The following is a 21,033-nucleotide window of genomic DNA, read 5'->3' as shown; positions in this document are numbered from 1 at the left end:
ACACCCACTTGTCTATGACACACACACACACACACACACACACACACACACACACACACACACACACACACACACACACACACACACACACACACACACACACACACACACACACACACACACACACACACACACAGTTTTTAATACATTCACCCACCAGTCACTGAAGCAACACACCATGTACAATACATCTGTACATTCATACAATGATACTGTTTTTCCCCGCCACGCACGCATGCACCCACACCAGAAGTAAAAGTAAAAAAAAGAAACACTGTTTCCTTCCGTGATGATAGAAGGTAACTTATCTGAGTAACCAGTAGACCTGTGTACTTGTCTTACAATCAGTTAACTCTGCCCTGGTTGGATCAAATTTGTGGTGGTTACTTCAGTAACAACACAGTCTATCTACCTCATTAGGTACAATGGACTAAGTGGTGGAACAGCTATGTAATACCATGTGCCAGTGTTGTACTTAAACCATAACTTTACTTTTACTTTTACTTTTGGCACCTCTGCACACACACTATGTGTTGTGGTTCCTGATGATCTCCAGGTCCTGGCAGTGTTGGTACTGAGGCTCCTCTGGGTCGGTCCAGCTGGACGCTGGCAGTTGCCTGAGGCTCTCTGGCCTGAACCGGATCAGCGATGTGTCATTGAAGACGTCCAGGAAGCGCTGTGAGCACGGCAACGCTGTCTCTTCACACACACCCGTCGCCTTGGTATGGGGAGTTCCTGGTCAAGGTCATTAGAGAAGTGGTTCTGAAAGAGGGGTTCAGGGGACCCCTGCTAGGGGGCTGTGGTGGTGTAGTGACCGGGTGGTCCGTGAGAAGGTTTGTTACAATTTAATCAAATATTACAATTTTTAATGTTTAATAGTGTACAAATGTAATCAGGAAACTCCCTTTAGTACAACTGTAAGAACTGTTTGAGAATCACTGGTCTAGAGTGTGAAGATGCAGCATATGGTTCCAAATGAAAGGATACAGTTAACAGGTAGGGATAATCTCTCTCAAGCTCCCTCTGTAGCGTCCTGGAAAAGATTCAGCTGTTACTTTTAAACGGTAACGGCACAATTGGCAAATGTTGAAAACGTGAATACAGCCTGTACGATTCATCAAAGATGATCAAAGATACCACCTAAAGCATTACAACATCACATTACATTAATACATTGCAATAATACATAATTAATACTTAATAATACATAATAAATACTAAAGAAATCACTCCATTACATAGGCTACTCCTGAGTCTCAAGTTCACCATGAATCCTTCTGACTGGTTGGTTGATTAGGTAAAATTCAGTTCACCCATTACTGACTACTAATGACTATCAGATCTGAATCAGGTATGCAGGGGACTCTGCCTGAGTCATATCCTGAAACTAAATCCCGCTCTATGGTAGCTTCATGATTTTCAAGAATTGTACTTAGTGGACCATACCTCTCTTGGATGCCAAGGAAACTGTTGCCGATGACAACAAGATTGACCAGGTCATGGCAGTTCCAGTTCCTCCACAGCAGGTTGTTATACAGCGCCTTCCCACAATGCATCAGGTAGAACAGTGTTGGCTGATGCACAGCGCGCTTGCCTTCCTGAAACACACACAAGCAACAGGATGGAAATGCGAGTGGATGATTCAAAACATTTACATGATATAACACAATACTAAGCTGTACCTTGAATATTAAACTGAATTTAAACAAAGACTCACAGAGTAACAATCTGCAACACTGCACAACCTTCAGTCCATCACATTCATGTGCATGCACACACACACACACACACACACACACACACACACACACACACACACACACACACACACACACACACACACACACACACACACACACACACACACACTATGTTGCTTAACATCTAGAGGGAGTAAATACATCAATCAATTGGACCAAGTACAGTCAGTGGGAAAATGGCTCACACGCAGTATGCAATGGGTGGAAATTAATTTGGAGTGCTTTCTGAATTTGTTTACCTCATTTTCCAGGATGACTTTGAAACCCAAATTTCTCAGCGTCTCGCATTCTGACGTTGAGAACACAGGATCATACACACTGCAGCGCTCCACAGCGATCTGTACAGGGGGGAGTTTTGTGGTCAATTCGGGAAGAATGCATGGTTATGACAGACTTTGATCCACAACAAAGGTAGACATCCCTCCCTAACTCGCCATTGAGGAGTCCCAGGCCCCATTCATGAGCTATGCCTTAGCTCAAGCTCTCAATGAGCCATTGGTGACCATCCCTTGTAGAGATGACATGAATTTAACGGTCTGCTGCAAACAAGGCAATTCAAACCAATTGCGATTCTGAAGCCCTGCTATGCAGCAGTTTTTGGATTGTGTGCGTAGCTACATAATATCAAACATGTCAACCAAAAGAAAGCCCTTGCACTCTAAAAAAAATTGGCCTGGTCTTTGTGCAGATGGACCCGGTGGCCTATTCACTGCTTTCTGAAAAGACTCAATTACATCATAACAACGTTGCTATGACATTACTAAAAGCCTTAAGTAACAGATGAAGGCTTGGGACGATACAATTTTCATTAAAATAAAGGCAAAAGGGTTTAACAACTAACAAGCAGCAATAGTTTAAAATGTAAAACTGTACAATGAAGAAATGTAACGTAAAACTGAGTTGAACGTGTGTATCACTCACCTCCAGGGCATCCAGCAGGAGCAGCAGGAGGGCCAGCTGATAGCGCGCCGTCACACATGTGGAGAAGGAGCCCAGGCCATAACACACAGACTCCTGCACACCGCCACTCTCAGCACCCTTCTGTGGCACACCGGCCCTAGTGGAAAGCCCAGCTCTCAGGATATCTGCAAACAGACAAATGAGTTTCAGGGCTCAGGAGAGTTCTTCTGCACACACCGTCAGTAATAGGCTACATGTGCAGGTGTGAGGCAGGAAAACTTGATCAAGTATGTTTTTTTCTCTTTCTTCGCTCCAAGAAATAACAATAGAAAAAAGGAACAGTATATCAGTGTGCAGTGTTTTCTGAACTGTGATCCTAGACAAGTAAGTTTGTTTTCTAGCTCAGCCACTTCAATGAAAGCAAGTGCCAGACGGTCACATACAATCAAATGAGTGCATAATCAATGTAATGCAATAATGATACTCCCATAAAATGTTAGGCTATAGCACAGAAAGCATGAACCTTATAGGCCAGTCAATCTAGCGTTTGACCCGGGACAAATTGCAATAGTAATCATTCCAAGTTTTTAGTAATCCCTAGGTATGTCTAAATGACATATTAAAAATCTACAGCTTTATTTTTAGTGGAACTTTTTCAAGGTCAAAGTTGGAGATTTCCCATTCATTTTCCCATAGGGAGACAATATAGGAGATACTTGGGGAATAGGCTAAAATTAAAACAATGAGGTATCAATTTGAAACATTCACAGTAATTTACTCAAGCAAAGACAAAGATTTTTTGTATTGCAAGTTGTCTGAAATATGATGATTTAATATGCAAATCAGATCACATCCACTTAAACATGTGATAAATTATGCAACAATGGGCAAAATATAAAACAAATTGCAAAAGTAATGATTCACACTTTTTATTGATACATATGAAAACTCTACCTTCATCACTTTTTTGATACTTTTTATTTATGGTATTTTTTTGTAGAGAAAGGCAAGACAAATACAAGAACAAAAAAAGGGAAAAATAAGGTGGAGGTTAAGAGAATAAGTGCACATCACAATCAATACAATAAAACACTATCAATACAGTACAATAGTCTAATTAACCTGTGTTGTTGGTTCTGTCATTTATGTAAACGGACCATTTTATCCACTTTTGGAACATACTTTTTTGAAGGTCAGAGGTAGGTTCCAATGCATTTTGCCATTCAGTGAGTAAAATCGGATACTTTTGACCTTGGGAAAAGTATGTTCCACTGAATTGATAAAAGTAGATTTTTAATATACGATGCAGACGGGTTGAAGGATCAATATAATGTATGACCATTACTATTGCTATTTGTTTTATGCTTGGTCTGTTACCACAGATTTTATCACATATTTCAGTATATGGCCACATTTGCGTATTTCATCATCATATTTCAGAAAACTTGCAATACAAAAATTGTTTGCCTGAATGTTAGTTACCAACTGTGAAAGTTTCAAATTAATGTGTCATAGTTTAAAATCTTACCCTATTCACCTTGTAGCTCCTATATCAGTGGTTCCCAACCTATGGGCCGGGGCCCACTGGTGGGCCCTGAAGGTATTCCAAGTGGGCCTTGAAATAATTTTCCAAAAATAATAATCATATTTTAGTGTGTGTTGCTGTTGATTTATTTGAGTTTTATTCTTAATTGGGTCAGAGGTGGGCCCCAAACATTTTTGACCATTTCGATTGGGCCCCAAGTTGAAAAAGGTTGGGAACCCCTGTCCTATTGTCTCCCTATGGAGAAATGAATGGGAAATCTGCCAACTTTGACCTTGAAAAAAAGTATGTTCCACTAAATATAAAGCTGTACATTTAATATGTGATACAAGGGGGTTTAAGGATCACTTAAAAGTAGGAACCATATTGCAATTTATCCCGGGTTTGGGCCTTTTTAGAGCTAGATTGACTGGCCTAGGCTAATAGCCTACATCTGAAGAAGAAGAAAAAGATCCAGGCCCGTAGCCAGGGGGGGTTCGAGGGGTTCGTTTGTCCCCCACCCCCACTTGAACCCCCCAACACTGGGCCAACAATGAAAATAACTGTCAGATAGCAGTAATTTGAAGCAATTCATGTCCATTTATGTTAAGAATGGTGAGCAACAGACAAACAATTAAGGACAGCAACAGACTCACAGCAAACTCATAATGAATAAAATATGTCTAAATTAAAATATTTGAAGTGTGCTCATGTATTTTCTTCCCGACTATAGGTTTTTTTTCTCAGACCTCACTGAGTTTTTTTCCCCCCTACAAACTATGATTCAAGCGAAAGGGAGTTTTTCCTCACCCCTGATGCCACCAGGGCCGCACCTGAGCGCCCAATCTCGGTGTGACTATCTATGACTTGTGCTAGGCCCAGCCACTATGGACCTTACGCATCTAAGAATCCTGGTCCTAACCTACGTTGACCTTATGACTCTACAATCTCTATCTATCTCTTCTTCCTCTGCCTTCCTGCTATTTCTGCCTCTCCTCTATACCTCTCCTTTTAAATCCATCTCTAACAATGATGTTTTTTCCCATTTGTTAAGCACTTTGAGTTACATGCCTTGTATGACACAGTGCTATACAAATACAATTATTATTATTATTATTATTATTATTATTATTATTATTATTATTATTTGGGGACATTGGAATAGGGATCCAAATGAAGAAAAAGATCCCCCCCTACCACAAGGCTGGCTACGGGCCTGAGATCAATCTTCACTGGAAACCAGCACAGGGCTGATGTCCACGACAGTTACGTACACTACGAGGTCACTCACTACTATGGCCACCAAGAAAGTGGAGAAAGAGATGCAGCTGACCTTTCCACTGTGTCCAGAAATCCTCCACTCTTAGCTCATTCCTGTTGAAGAGAAAGAGTTCAAGTGATGTTGCAAGTCAAATCTGTTTGTGTGCGGTTAAGTGTGAAGTATAGCGACAGGGTTATTTAAATGGGCAAGGAAGGAGCACGTTATGTTTGTTAGTTTTGCTTGAACAGCTGACTGACGAGATTTTTTTTTCTGGGGCTCACATGGCATCCTTGATACGTTGCTCATCCCGACGGCTGTCTCCAGCATCTGCGACTGGCAGAGATACATTAGACGTTTTCTTCTTTTTGTTTGAGGGTCCTTTACGGCGGCCTGCCACCTGCCATTCACCGTCACTGGCCATCACTCCTCCATGAAATTATAATTCATGTTCACGGATTGCAAATATCATGCCTACATTAACTTCTCAGTTCTCACATGTTCAACTTCCCAAGGAAAATACATGACCCATTTCCGCGTATGTCGTCACAGTATGTGCGTTGCATTTGTCAAACTAAAAGCCCCAGGGCTCACTTGGGGATTATGATCGGTATCATTTTAAATGGGAGACTGAGCAATTTCATTTAAGTCCTTTTGTGAACACGTTGAATGAATGCAGTCAACCCTGGAGCTCTTCTAACTTTGAATAACATATGTGATAAAATAATACTATATGTACTATGTTGAGGCATGGTTAAAATGTCATTTCTGGACTCTTATTTTGACAGGAAAAGTCGCCTTGGTTGCCATATTTAAAACTTACTGTAGATGAAACTGCAACAGCAGGTGATTTTTACATACAAGGCCTTTCTTTTTTCGTCTGACTGGTTACTGTGGGGTTTCAAAGGGAATAGTTGCTTACCACAAGTAAGGTGAGTTGCAAAGATAGGGACACTGTTGACTTTCATTTGATTGACGCACAGTGAAGCGTTCAAAGGTTTGTTATGTGTTGTCATTTTGTCCTGCGTGTGTCGTGTCGTCATGCACATGCTCTTGCACAGCTACTGGCAAGTGATCGCAATGTGTCTCGTAGGGTTGGAGAACCGCTTCTGTCTCGTAAATCCCACACGTAAACCTGGCAGCGTGCAGCTCTACGTACTTTGGTTGGCCGACTTGTGAAGTGAACACTTGGGCTTGCGTGTGTGCTGTTGAGTGCGCGCATGTGCTGTCATGGGCCAGCAAAGCTGAAAGTCACCATCCGAAACCTCTTCTCTTCTCTCACTTGACTATCGTGAAACCCGCTTTAAATCGAAGAGAATCACAAAGCGAAATGTACATGCTATTTGATTGTGAATACCGACGGTGATATGATATCACATTAAGTTTCTTAAGTGCACATCTGACAACATGCACAACTGATCTCAAATAAGCTTCCGTGAAGAGCTTTTGTGTGCGGCTAGGAGCGGTCTTGCCGTCGTTGCCAGATGCGACTGTGCTTATGACATCTTGTACAAATGATGCAACCGCAGCGACATGAAACAAGATCTTTTTATACATTACAGCAGCTCTGATAACTACATATTATAGGCTACTCTAGTACTGCGGACCTGCGGTACATGTAGACTTGAATGTTGTGTTATCGTCACATGACAGATCCCAGTCCATGAGTTAACGTTGCAGTGTCTGGAGCGTCTTCCCATCTCTGAAATCCTAATCGTTTCTCGAGTTTGGAAGGCATTTTGGATAGACTACTGCCAAAAGGACAGGACTTGTTATGATAGGAAGCAAGTTAGGATTGTTCCTGATCAGTCCCTAACTTAAGAATGGCCGTCTATGGGCACCTGCAACTCTGTTCTTAAAATCACCTTTAACATTTGTTTTGAAGAATATGCAACTCAGCAAGTGTTCAACAGTATTCACTGGTGTTCCTTAGCAATTTTTGTAGCGAAATATGGCATCTGTCATGTTTTATGTGTGTTTTATGTAGCAATTTGTAAATTAAGCTTCACTTTCACTTTCACTTTCTTTCACAAAATGGCAAATAAAAAATGACAGAAGCCAAATTTCGCCTTGAAACTTGTTAGGGACTGCTAGTGAACACCCCTAACCACTTTGTGAGCTGTAGACTTTCGAAAACAAATGTTAAAGTTGATTTTAAGAACAGAGTTGCAGGTGCTCATAGACGGCCATTCTAAAGCTTGTTGAGATCAAATCCAAATCAGCCAAATAACAGAGACTGCAGCAAACATGAAATAAACGGTGAGGGGGACTCTAAAAGATTGCAGACCACTCAGAAAATGGCCTTAATGTTCAAAAAACTGGACTTCCCCTTTAAGATAGGATCAGATTTCATTTCAGACTTAAATGTGTAACGAGGCCCCTGGTCCTGCTTTTCTATCTGTGTTTAAATCGCCTGGTTATCACCACCACAATTTCACTTGAATACTGCTGTCTAATCATCACCTCATCATGTATGACTTAATAATGTGCATGAACTCGCTCTCATAATATCTATATTCTTTTGGCAGGTGGTTACTGGACTCCCTACTTAGTTTCTGCTTTGGGCACAGTCATTGGCAATTGCAGAGTGTGTGTGGTTAAAAAAATATCATCCAGGACCTGGGACAGCGGCACAATCCCTTTCCCCCTCTGCAGAACACCCAAATGTACATCTGAGACAGGTAAGTGTTAAATAGTCCCTAATCAGAAGATAAGTCAGCTGCATATTTTGGTCTTTGTAACAGGACTTGCTGCTCAAAGGTGCATTTAGTAATGTTGCATGGTGTTAAAAACATAGTTTTGGAGGGTATTCCAAGAACAAGGTTAAAATAGAATAGGATACCTTAATAGTTGTTTTTTCTCAGTCAGCTTTTGAAGATTGTTTTTTGTTTCAGGCCCAAGATGTTCAAAGGCTGGGGACTCGTTGGTGGGGTTGTGGCTGCGTTGGCAGCTGGTGTCTATGTGCTGTGGGGCCCTATCTCTGACAAAAAGAAAATGAGAAAAGGTACTTGTTAGCAGGGCCATAAATCAACTTTTTTTCACCACCAGCCAAAATGGCTAGTAGATGTTAGTAGATGTAGCCAAACACATACTCACTAATGGTTCAAAGTGTCTAATAATAAGTTGGTCTTTTCTATCAGCCAAACTGAAGTTTCACCAGCATTTGGCTGATTGGCTGGTGTTAATTTAGAGCCCCGCTTGTAAGATTTCACAGAAGGTAGCATGGAGTTACCATCGATTTGCAGTTTACAGATACTCAGGACGAGTTGGAATTATCCTTTATGTGCCAGCGTGTACTAAGAATGCCATCAGGAATGACTAAGAACGCTGGCACATAAAGGATAATTCCAACTCGTCCTGTGTTTCTTCAAACATAGCCACTATCAGGCACATTGTACTGTCGTGGGAGACTGACTAAACTTTGCCAGATCTCCCAGCAAGAAAAGTTTATTGAAAAATAAGCTAAATTAATACATTGACTTTTCATGTACACTGTGTCACACATTTTTTCACCATCTTTCCAAACATAGCCACTATCAGGCACATTGTACTGTCGTGGGAGACTGACTAAACTTTGCCAGATCTCCCAGCAAGAAAAGTTTATTGAAAAATAAGCTAAATTAATACAGTGAATTTTCATGTACACAGTGTCACACATTTTTTCATCATCTTTCCTCTCATGTGGTTGTTGTTAGGGTTGGTTCCTGGCCTCCTGAATGTGGGTAACTCCTGCTTCCTGAACGCGTTACTGCAGGGCCTGGCGTCATGCCCATCCTTCATAAAGTGGCTCCAGGAGCTCTCTGGACTGAGGCAGCGGGCCGGTCACCTTTCCACAACACTTTTGGAGCTGCTCAAGGGTAAACACAACTAGCCTGATTATTATCGACTTTCAAATCTCTTCGAGAATTGGTCTGACCAAGAGCATAACAATTAACATTTCCCAAACGGCATGGTTGACCTCCCTTGGTTTGCTACTGGTTGTTTGTTTCCCAAAGTGGGAGGAGTTCCCGAATTTTCTGAAGCTCAGAAATGATATTTGTATTGCTCCTGACCTGACTAGAAGCAACGCTGAAGGTGTTGCGTCACTAGGAGGGCGCGGCCTGGCTAAAACACAACTGCTCTACAGTAAGCTCATACGACTTAGATTTTTGTCGATCGATGTAGACAAAGCATGTGAGCGAGAACTTGTTGTCACAATGTGAGTGTTATTAAAACAGTGCATTTAAAGTGATACTGTCCCATTTTTGGAAATAAGCTTATTTTACACCTCCCCTTGTGTTAAATTATAGGGTTTTACCTTTCTCCTGTACTTTCGACCGTTCTCTGGGTATATAGTTCAAATTTCACCTCCAAGCTAGCAGTTAACATTGAGTCCTATGAGACCAGCTAGCGGCTAACTGGTCTCATAGGACTCAATGTTAACTGCTAGCTTGGAGGTAAATTTTGCACTGCCACACCCAGAGAACGCTTGAAAGTGTAGGAGAAAACCCTATTATTTAACTCGAGGGGAGGTGGAAAATGAGCGTATTTCCAAAAATGGCACAGTATCACTTTAAAGTCGGCCACAAATATGAACGAGACGAGGAGCTCGCACCAGTTTGCTCTACTAACACACCACGTGTGAGGAGTGGGGAACAGGCAGTGAGGAGGAGCTGAAGTGGGGACCTGCGTAAACTTGTATAGAGGTGTGAGACAAGACTCATATACACTCGTGAGTGAGTTGTTGACCAACCAGTTCATGGGCGCGTGACCTCGGAGGCGGTCTGCAGACTAGCGTTGAAGGGGATAAGCAACTGCAGAGGTTGCAAGATCTGACTGCAGTTGCATTCATCCCGCGATAGTTTGACACCATGTGACATGTCACCTCGTCGACGCAACATCACCGAAATTTTGAAGTTTGACAGGAAATCTAAGTGTCATGCAACTTTTTTAGCCAGAATGCATTGCTGTCTAAATGCGGATGTAGCCCTTGCGGTATCTCGATCGCACCTAGGGTACATTCCAATATGCGACCTTGCTTCCTCCACTTGTGCTTGTGGCCTCGTACCAGGAAGTAATACGTCATGATGACATCACTGACAACATCATTATATATCTTACAAAAGCTCAATTGTAAAGTCTTTTTCTCATTTGCAATTGGGATGCTGAATGAAAAACAGTCCCCCAAAAGCTGTTGTGGCTAGACTGACCGCTGGGAAACTTTATTGTTTTCTCCACGGAGGAGGGGCCAGGAGGCGGGGTGAGGCCAGAAGCACAAATGGAGGAAGCAAGTTCGCATATTGGAATGCACCTCCGTCCTCTGGTGGTCAGAAACACACATGCACCTTGGACATACCAACAAACGAACGAACGTACTTACAATCTCATAACCTCCTTGGCGGAAGTAACAACGGATCCATAACAAACAATGCTATGGTTTATAACCAGAATGAGGAAAGAAATCAACTTTATATGACCAGACGCATCTGAAACCCACCAACTAGATTAGAAATCAGTGATTTACCCAACGAAAGCATGTATTCCTTCATCTATGCAACCAGTGCACTCCAAGGTTAAGATCTGCCACATATTTGTTGCAGCCAATTCTGAGAACCAACAATCAGTTAAATTCTGTCAAACATGTCCAGGCAGAAGACATACATGCCAGGAGTTTATTTGCTTACTTTCCCAAGTCCTGATTTACCACCGGTGGTTAACTGTATTGTATGTCGCTTAAGGCGTCTGCTAAATACTATGTACTGGATTGTAAAGCTTTGATCCTTGCATTTTCAGCTCTTTCTAGTTACAGTCCTGCGGAGGAAGACGTTTTGGACGCTGGTTGTCTCCTGGATGTGCTGAGACTGCAGAGGTGGCATATAAGTTTATTTGAAGAGCAGGTACAGTAGGAATATTATGGACTTCTGAACTTTACACCACTTTATTCATACAGTATGTAGTGTAGGAATGAGTGGGTTCCATGTACTGTCACTTGTGTGTTCACTTGAGTTTCCTGGTAAGGTTCATCCTGGTTTTGTGTTTTACATGAACCTGCAATGTAATAAAGGGGACATTGGATGGTCACATGAATGAATAAACCGCTTGTGGTTTATTACTACGAGCATAAAGTTGGATATCAGTTCCATTGTTTGATGGTTATGCACATTGAACACTGTTTGCCTTTGTTATATTGATGCTTTAAACATCAAAATCAAGATCTGGTGCAACCACAGAGTGATAGCCATGTAAAGGTGCTAAATGCGAAAAGGTTTCACCAGAGTGAGGAAAGACTGTATATACAGTACAGTAGTTCTAACATGTACATATTGATTTCCATGACCACAGAAATGCCAGCTGAATATTTGACCTGCAAGTCTTCATTTAAATTGTGAGTTCCTCCACCTTCACAGGATGCTCATGAGCTCTTCCACGTGCTCACGTCTTCTCTGGAGGAGGAGCAGGGTCGACAAGCCACCGTCATCCACCTGTTTGACATGCAGTCGCTAGAGGTAACAAATGAACACATGATATGATTGAAACAAAAGTAATTCAAAATTGCATTCAGTATTGCATTAATGTCTCTTGTGTTTTAGCATTTTACTTTTGGAGTTACACTTTTATGTGCTCTTCTTTTCTTCTTTTGTACAACGCTCAATACTATGTGTCACTCTTGAGTCTTGTTACTTCATTGTTGACGTATTTGAGTTTACATTATAATTTGACTCTCTCCTATCCCCAACTGCAGAGTTCGTCAGAATCGGGCGAAAGCAGTCTGTCGTGCAGAGTTCCAGGTGAGTCTGAGAGTGGGCAGGGCAGCCATAACATAATGGTTAAGGAGATGGGCTTTAAGTCAAAGGGTTGCAGTTTCAAATCCTACCCCCCACCTCATTCCATGGCTCAAGTGCTCTTGAGCAAGGCACCTAACCCCACACTGCTCCAGGAACTGTAACCAATTCCCTGTACTTAAACTAATTGTAAGTTGTTTTGGATAAATGTGTCAGCTAAGTTTACTGTAATGTAATGGCAGTTTAGGGCACATTGCTGTAAATTTTAATAATAACATGCCAATGGTGTATCGTAATACACATGATGTTATTGCGGGTTAAAATGAAATGTATACAACACCAAAGGAAAAAAGGATGGTAGTAATGTAAAAAATATTCATAATCCTGTGTCTGTCTTGGTAGGACCGTTACATTCCATTCCTAAACTTAAGAGGAACCAGCACCCGTTTCATGGTCGCCTGATGAGCTGTATGGTGTGCAAGGGTTGCAGACAACAGGTATGCCATAGGTATGTAGGCAACAGTCAGAGAATTGCTTGTAAGGAAAGAAGTCGTCACCACTTCAGCAATGCTTTGTGGTGATTGTTACATCAAACCAGTTTATGCAGTACGATCCATCACCCGTTGTGCAGTTGCAAATAAATGATAAAACAATTAATACTACAGCTGTAGATTAGTCTAAGTCTAGCTAAGTCTAAATTTTTTATTAAATATCATGAGTAAGACATTATTAGGACTTTCATGTTACAACAAAAAGCCTGTAATGGATGAAAAACAAGTATTGTTTTAAATGTGCCCCTCAGAGCCCAGTTCGGTATGACTCCTTTGACAGTCTGTCCCTCACCATCCCCCCTGCCCAGTGGGTAAGAATGCGCCTGTTTCTGCATGTATCAGTTTTTGAGGAACTGTGCTTAACTTCACATAGCTTTTATTAAGTCTTTGGGTGCGAGCAACTAAATGATTACATTTGCTAGAGAACAGCTGCACTCGAGTACATATCTTATACACGTACCTGTATGTATTTGATGGCATAGCAAGTCAAAAAGACAGACGTTTTGGCCTCAGTCAACTGGCCAAATGCTGGTGAAAAATGAATTTGGCTGGTAGAAAAGGCCAACTTACTAGCCAATGTGACCCATTAGTGATTGTGTATTTGGCTAGTAAGATAAACATCTATTAGCCATTTTGGCTGGTGATTAAAAAAGTTAATTTAAAGGGACACTGTGTGAGATTTTTAGTTGTTTATTTCCAGAATTCATGCTGCCCATTCACTAATGTTACTTTTTCATGAATACTTACCACCACCAACAAATTCTAAGTATTAATTATGACTGGGAAAATTGCACTTTTCATACATGAAAAGGGGGATCTTCTCCATGGTCCGCCATTTTGAATTTCCAAAAATAGCCATTTTTAGCGGCAAAAATGACTCTACTTGGACCATATTAGAAAATATGTGTTTATTACTTAGAAAACTTTCATGTAAAGATCACATTTGGTAATTGGCAGCCCAGTTTCAATAATCAGCATTGTTGCAGTACCTTTTTTGACCATTTCCTGCACAGTGTCCCTTTAAAGTTCTGTATATATACAGTATATAAGTTCTCAATGGCTCCACATTACCATTGCCTTATTACTCACCAAAATGCACTGTTTTGTTTTTAGGGTCAACCTATCACGTTAGAGCAATGTCTTCAGCACTTCATCTCGTCAGAAACTGTCAGTGAGGTGGAATGTGTTAATTGCACAAAGGTACATATTTCAGTAATGCCATCTATTGGCCCTCTATTCGTAAAGAGATATTCTTTCACGTTTTGTCCAGAGGAACTGGCTGAAAGCTCATACTGGTGATCACAAAACAAAATGTGTAATGCAAATCTTGTTCAAATCACTTTGTAACTGGCTGTGAAAGTAATCCTAGTACTTGCAAAACATAAAAAATACAATCTTGAAATGAATTGACGGTAAACAATGACATGCTGATGCATATCCTGCTTGAGGAGGAAGCATAATAACAGATTAACAAAGGTAGTGTTGTATGGACTCAAGTAAGGTAGTGGTGGTCAAAAAAAGGGTCAGACAACTATGAAAATAAAGTTGAATCTCCTAAAATAAAAAAACGGGGGCAAGTGTGCGGACATTCAACTTTATTTTCATGCTTGTGTGTTTTTTTTTTTTTTGGGGGGGGGGGGGGGTTATGCCTTTTATGATGACAACAGAGACAGTGAAGAGCGACAGGACATTAGCAGGGAGAGAGAGTCTGTGAGGGCTCGGCAAATGACTTCGGGCTGGACTCAAACCCGGGTCGCCTGTGTAGCAGTCGAGTGCCCAGCCGATTGACCCACGGCTGGGCCCATGCATTGTATCATTTTGAAATAATGATGCGCATTTTCCAGCAGATGCAAGCAGTTGAATTCCCAAATGGACACATCGGGGAAAATCACAGGTCAACTTTCATTAAGCAGTTGAAGCTTGGCAAGGTAATCGGTCCTCTCCCTATGTTTTTGGGTTGGGTTATGGATCGATTTGGATCACCATCTTTTTGTGTACACATGGCGTGGCTTCAAAAAAGTCTAGCCTATATTATATGTTCTCACATCAATCATAAAACATTCATTATTCATTTCATTACTTCTGAATGTGTACATACAGTAATGCCCATTGTTCAAAGAAAATGTGATTCATTTTGTACTGTAAATAACAATGATGTCACTGGGAGGTCACACAGAAATTATACATTTAAGAATAGTTTTATTTTCTGCTGACCTAAACATAATATCCCCATGTTTAATGTATTGCCTCATTGACATGATGTATTTAATTCCGAATTAATAATTCAGAATCAACTAGTTCCTTTGGGTATATATTGTTCTTTCCTTTCATTTCGAATTGTGAAGTAACATGATTCAGAAGTATTCAGAATTAAATTGAGTTAATTCTAAATTAAATACCTCATCATGTAAATGAGGCCAATGTGAAAAAGTTGATTTCTAACGCAGCATGAGCATACTGTACATAGTTCCTTTTTAATCTGTGTCCTGTTTTACCAGCTCCCACAGTGCCTGTGCATCCACCTGCAGAGGTTAACGTGGTCTAGTGAAGGAAGGCCAATGAAGAGACATGAACATGTGCAGTTTAAGGAGTATCTGTCCATGGACTCGTATAAGCACAGTTTCTTTGGCTCCAGTCAGCAACAGAAGAACTGCACATCTCAGTCAGTACACTCCCAGAGCAGCGGTAAGTGGAGTGGTATACCTTAGGTTAGCTGCCCTTACTCTGCACATGTGCAGTAGATATAGAAACATCAGACATATCGACTGCATATACAGCTCGTTTAAAAAAAAAAAGAATATCATGGGTTAATTTATTTCCAGAATTCCATCAAAAAAAAATTGGGAAGAGAGCTGTACTGTAGACAAATAGAACATGTTGCATCTTACAATTGTCTTGATTCTCTTTTTAAGTTGTGTGTCCTTCTAAGGATTACTCTCAAAAATACCCTATACACTGTACGTTGCCTTTTCTATACACAGACAAGGAGGCAAGGAGACAATCTTTGTATTTGGAGAGAGACAATTAATTAAAATTAATAGATATCTTTACAAATTAGTCGTCAACTATGGTCATTGGCTGGGTGGGGACTGATGGTGTGTGTGTGTGTGTTTGTGTGTGTGTGTGTGTTTGTGTGTGTGTGTGTGTGTGTGTGTGTGTGTGTTTGTGTGTGTGTGTGTGTTTGTGTGTGTGTGTGTGTGCTGTTTGAAGGGGTGGATTATTCCAACGTTATGCCTGCTTCCACTGGACACTTCCCTTCAGCCCTGCCTTCGTCTTTCAGCCATCCCCTCAGCTCAGCACATAACCACAGGTACAGACCAGCCCAAAATGAGGACACTTTGTCTTGAAGGTTGATGTTTATTTCCCTTATGGTGAAAATGAATGGCTCTCTTTTTCAGTTACGTTTAGCCATACAGACATCGGGTCAATAATGGGAAATTAGAATTTTAGTTTTCTTACATCATATGTAAAAAAAAGCACTTAGCCACATGTGTGAATGTTCTCCCCAGGTGTTTAAAATACTTCTTCAGGCTGACGGCGGTGGTGGTGCACCATGGCGACATGCACTCGGGTCACTTCATCACCTACAGGCGGTCGCCAGCCTCCCCTCACTCCTCCGCGCCTCTCAGCTCGCAGTGGCTCTGGGTATCCGACGACACGGTCCGCAAGGCCAGCCTGCAGGAGGCGCTGTCCTCTACGGCGTACCTCCTCTTCTACGAAAGGTAGCTCAGACCTACGTATCTTATCACACACTTACTGTTGCGGCTAAGATTCGTGTGATATATTATTGTTACACTAGTATCCTCACAGTTGCATATACAGTATGTTATATTGTGTTGTACTTTGATGTCTGTCCTGGGATGGGAGAAATGCACTGGATGGTGAGAAACGTAATTTCAGTTCCTTTATTGCCACAGACCATGTGAAGATATTGACAATCAAACTGTCTTTGACTTTGACAGGGTCCAAAGATCCCCCACCGCTCACACAGAAGGGTCTGGGGAGCCCGTCCATACACCTCCTCCCTCCCATCCAAACCACTCTACAGTGGGGCATGAACAACATCCCACTGACGACACAGAAGAATGTGGATTAGACCATAAACCGACACTGCCAATAGAAGAGTCTGGGATGACGAATGAAGGACAATCATCATCCCATTGATGCCCCTCTGACCCCAATAAACGCCTCGTGTGCCATAGAATTTTTGCACTCTCACCCGTTAAATACATGGAGAATTTGAGTCAGTTGCTAGGAATCCTCCACAGGTTATAACCGTTTCAAAACATGCTCTCCTGTGCAAATTCATCTGTTACAGTGGTAGCGTTGTTTATCCGAACTGTTCAACTACATTTTCTATGAAGTTTGTGCTCAAATAGGCCCTACGGATCACTTTGTGTTAAACAGGGAAGTATTTGGAAATGAAGAAACTTTATAAGAAAGTGTTGCTGGAATGGCTCTTTCTGTGTACAGTATGATCTCTGTGAGGTACTAATTTCTTTGAAATCCTGCGGTTGTATATATTTGGGTGTTTGCGATGGAAGCAAACACATCGAAAATAAAATCCTGTCGCATGAATTGTGGCTTTTGGGTGTGCTGTGTTTCATTGAGACAGATGTATGGCACACTGGATTCTGAGGTAAAAACGATAACTTTGGTCACATTCTGATCACACACTTTGGTCACTATCCTGAATGATTTCAGAGAACTAGAATTCAGCACTGTTTTTTCCCCCCTCCATAGTCATCCAACTGATTCTCTATTTTCCAGTGGATGAACTCAGACAAATGTCTCCAGATTGGCCTGGGGCCCTCTCCCATACACTGTAAAAAATGCCTGTTGAAATTACGGCAAAAAAATGTCAAATTGCAACAGTCAGTGACCGTAAAATGTAAAACAGTTTATCTCTGTACTAAATATGGCAAGCCACTATTTAGTCAAAAAGCGCTACATAACTTTATTTTTGACAGGTGTCATATGTAGAAAATACTGGACTGTTCTCTGTAAACGAAGATATTGAAAAATACTGTTAAGTGAGATGAAGTAGTCAAGAAACGGTACATAACTTTATTTTTCACTGGTGTCAATATGTAGAAAATACTGAACTGTTCACTGAAAAGAAAATATTGGAAAATACCGTTAAGTGAAGATGAAGTAGTCAAGAAACGGTACATGACTTTATTTTTCACTGGTGTACACATATGTACACAGCAAATTTGCCAGAGTTTGATTGATCAGAGTTAGACTGGTGTTCAGCCAAAATCTAAACATCAAGAGTTGCAGCAACACTACAGAGTGTTATTTGACTCCTCTGGATCCGAGTTGTTGAGCTAAGAGAGCTAGAGAGTTAATGTTTAACTCCCTTGAGAGTTATGAAAAACATGCCTCCCCAATTTTCAAATGTTTTGGCAACATGAGCAGCCATTTTTGTTGAGTCCCCTATAAGTGAACCAAACTCAATCATCTGTTAGTGAACCAAATTGTGAACCAACAGACAAAGAACTGCTTTTCTTCACATTGTGTATACTACAAAAAGTAGGTGCTCTTTCTGGTCGTGTTAGGCTTTTTGTCCTCTTTTAGTCCAATAGATCTCTTGTGATTGCACTTGTTCCAGGTGTAACTTGTCAAACCACTGATAGGCTGGTTGTAACAGGCAGAGTTTGATGTCAACACGCTATTTGATTAGTAGTCATCAATGAGTATTAACTTAGAGTACAACCCTCTGCATGTGTTGTAATTCATCCTGCGAAAAATTCTCCACCGCAATATTTTTTTCCCTTATTGGACTTTGAGGCTTTGCCATCAGAGTTTTCGATTGAGAGGCAAATTGACACGGTAAACCTCTTCAAAATTCAGAATATCTTTTTTTGCATTCCTCCTACCCAACAGAAAGCAATGGAGGTTATAATGAATTGAATATTAATTACTCCACAGAAAACATATTGCCTGTCTGCTTGGCTCCAGGTACCTCCACGTTGTAGATTTGACAACAATGAAGCTGGCAACTGAATAAACTGTGCAACATTTTGCAGTAATTCACTGTAACTTATTATTTCTCCGGTAACAGCCTACAGTTTAGCCTCATTTAATGTGTAAAATATGCCTATAGGCTAGTATAATCTGAAAAAGTCTACCTGGGACAGTAATCCCTTGAGCTCTTAGAAGTAGCCCAGTCTATTTGAAACTGTCATTCTACCCCATCCGAATCAATCTATCAATCAATTCCTGACCTCACCTGAGTGCTAAGGGCTGTCATGCAATGATTAACTTACTGCCTGCACCTGCCAAATGCTTCATCACTCGGGTCACATGGTTCACTTGAACATGTATTTAAACAGGGACTGTTGCATTGTACTGCTCACTGGTTGCTAGCTAGCTGGCTGGCTGGCTGTTAGGCCGGCTGGCCGGCTGGCCGGCTGGCCGGCTGCTGGCCTGCCCTCACCTGGCCGGCCCGGCTAGCAGGTCACGTTGTAAGGGTGGCTGCATGGTGGCTTGCTAACTAGCTTGCTTGCCCCGCTAGCTTTGGCCTTCATTTTCCTTAAGGTTATTTTCAGGCCTTTTTAAAATAAAGAATGGATTTGCATACCCTTCATTGATGATACTAGACTGGTCCACCTGCCTGCACTAGACAATCTGGCAATTGGGCATTTATTTAGGTATCTAATTAAGTTGATGTTTGTTGATTAAGTTGATTGGACTCCAATGAGTAGAATCAGTCTAATCAGTTGTCTGTGATTGCAACTCTATAATTGGACTCACCTGAGTATAATCAGTCCAATCAGTTGTCTGATTGTAACTCTATAATTGAACTCACCTGAATATAATCTGTCCAATCTGTTTTGGCAACCACTGCTGCCATAATTTTACCGTAAAATGTAAAAAAAATAATACCGTTATTTATTTAACGGTAGGCTTTGGCAACCACTGCTGCCATAATCTTACCGTAAAATGTAAAAAGGAAATATACCGTTATTTGTTTAAAGGTAGACTTTGGCAACCACTGCTGCCAGCAATTTTCCGTAAAAACAACAGTTCTTTTTTTACTGTGTAGTGCTCCCTACAATACTGTAGCAGGAAGGGAAGGGAGCAGTGGGGCAAGCTGTGATGTGAAGCGGATAACAGACCAGTTGAAGAGGGTTTGTTTATTTATAGAATCAGCTGTTCCAAGGGAGGGTTTTGCATTGTACAACTCAACAGTGGGACAGTGTTATGATAATGTTGCAATGAAGCAGTCGTGTTGGAGCAAAGTAATCTTCAAGGCACAATTTCTTTGTTACCCTTGAAACACCTTTCAAAGTTTCACAGAAACCTTTCATAAATTGTCACTGTCATTCAGTGGTTTAACGTAGAGCCCAAAAGTTACAAGAGTTACCTAGAGGGGGTGACCCAGAGGGGGTCGCACCTGGGACGCCTGGGGGTCTCGTGGGCCCATCATCAGACCACTGGTGACGGAGGGTGCCCACCTGATGACCCCAACGCAGCTCTCGCCAGCTGCTCGCGGAGCAAGGCAGAACCTATTTATCAGGTGAGAGTCAGATCCACCATCCACCCCCCACCCCCATAGGATGGTATCACTAATTTCCCATGCCAAAAGGCACTTGATCAAAGGGTTTTTTTTTCATCCAGTGAGAAAGCTTTGAGGTCAGTCGCTCTACTATATATACTTCCTGTTGACCTTCGAAGCTCATTTGCCGTTCACCTGCTGTACCTAAATCACAAGTAGACTTCACAATCCCCCATTTACAATAAGAGGACAGTCATCAGCCATGCGTCAGCCTCATTTCAACAAGGCAGAACTAGAAGTAAAGGTTTTCAGTAACCATTTTTGTGGTGATAAATTAATGCACATACTGTACATAAAGGTTGCATCATTTTAAAAAAAATGTTGAAAGTAATCACTGATCAAAACCTGTTGGTGTTTTTCACAACTGCTTACACACAAACATATTATCGGGTGAAAGTAGACGGGTGTGCACAGGTGCATAGCACCGGAATAAAATGTACAGCTGGTGTGCAGTACCAGATAATAGTGGAACGGATAATACTGGCCAAAAACCTACATTTAGGAAAAGTAAGTTCTGCTATTGAAGAACAAAACACATACAACCACACTATGCCATTTGAGACAAGTGTCCCATGAAGAGACACATGCAATAGTCATGCAGCGATATAGAACTGTAGTGCACATGTTTATTTTGTATTGTTTGTTTTCGGGGATAGTACAGTAAGCCATAAAACCTTTTTTGTCCCCTGGTTGTTATCCATGGAACTATTTCTAAAC

General features: G+C 41.3%; 2 protein-coding genes across 3 annotated transcripts; one reads left to right on the top strand and one right to left on the bottom strand.

The window, feature by feature from the left end:
* Positions 1 to 118: 118 nt before the first annotated feature.
* On the bottom strand, positions 119 to 3,119 carry srrd (SRR1 domain containing). The gene is made up of 6 exons (XM_063194209.1): positions 3,104 to 3,119; positions 2,682 to 2,845; positions 2,000 to 2,098; positions 1,447 to 1,598; positions 988 to 1,033; positions 119 to 718 (listed from the first exon to the last, which is right to left on the bottom strand). Exons 1-6 carry the CDS (start codon positions 3,117 to 3,119, stop codon positions 527 to 529), a joined length of 669 nt encoding a protein of 222 aa, XP_063050279.1. The 3' UTR covers positions 119 to 526.
* A 3,124-nt stretch (positions 3,120 to 6,243) lies between these two features.
* On the top strand, positions 6,244 to 17,335 carry usp30 (ubiquitin specific peptidase 30). Of its 2 annotated transcripts, none has more exons than XM_063195635.1 (15): positions 6,244 to 6,372; positions 7,969 to 8,121; positions 8,335 to 8,444; positions 9,136 to 9,297; positions 11,213 to 11,316; positions 11,827 to 11,925; positions 12,162 to 12,207; positions 12,604 to 12,698; positions 13,004 to 13,063; positions 13,866 to 13,952; positions 14,600 to 14,680; positions 15,251 to 15,437; positions 15,963 to 16,062; positions 16,262 to 16,474; positions 16,715 to 17,335. In XM_063195635.1, exons 3-15 carry the CDS (start codon positions 8,342 to 8,344, stop codon positions 16,914 to 16,916), a joined length of 1,539 nt encoding a protein of 512 aa, XP_063051705.1. In that variant the 5' UTR covers positions 6,244 to 6,372; positions 7,969 to 8,121; positions 8,335 to 8,341; the 3' UTR covers positions 16,917 to 17,335. The 2 variants fall into 2 exon arrangements, with proteins under 2 accessions (XP_063051705.1, XP_063051704.1); XM_063195634.1 differs by having other exon boundaries at positions 14,597 to 14,680.
* The last annotated feature ends 3,698 nt before the right edge of the window (positions 17,336 to 21,033 follow it).

This window comes from Engraulis encrasicolus, chromosome 3 (assembly GCF_034702125.1).
Source record: "Engraulis encrasicolus isolate BLACKSEA-1 chromosome 3, IST_EnEncr_1.0, whole genome shotgun sequence".
Classification (NCBI taxonomy): domain Eukaryota; kingdom Metazoa; phylum Chordata; class Actinopteri; order Clupeiformes; family Engraulidae; genus Engraulis; species Engraulis encrasicolus.
The sequence above is the reverse complement of the archived record's forward strand: the minus strand, read 5'-3'. Positions and strand labels throughout refer to the sequence as shown.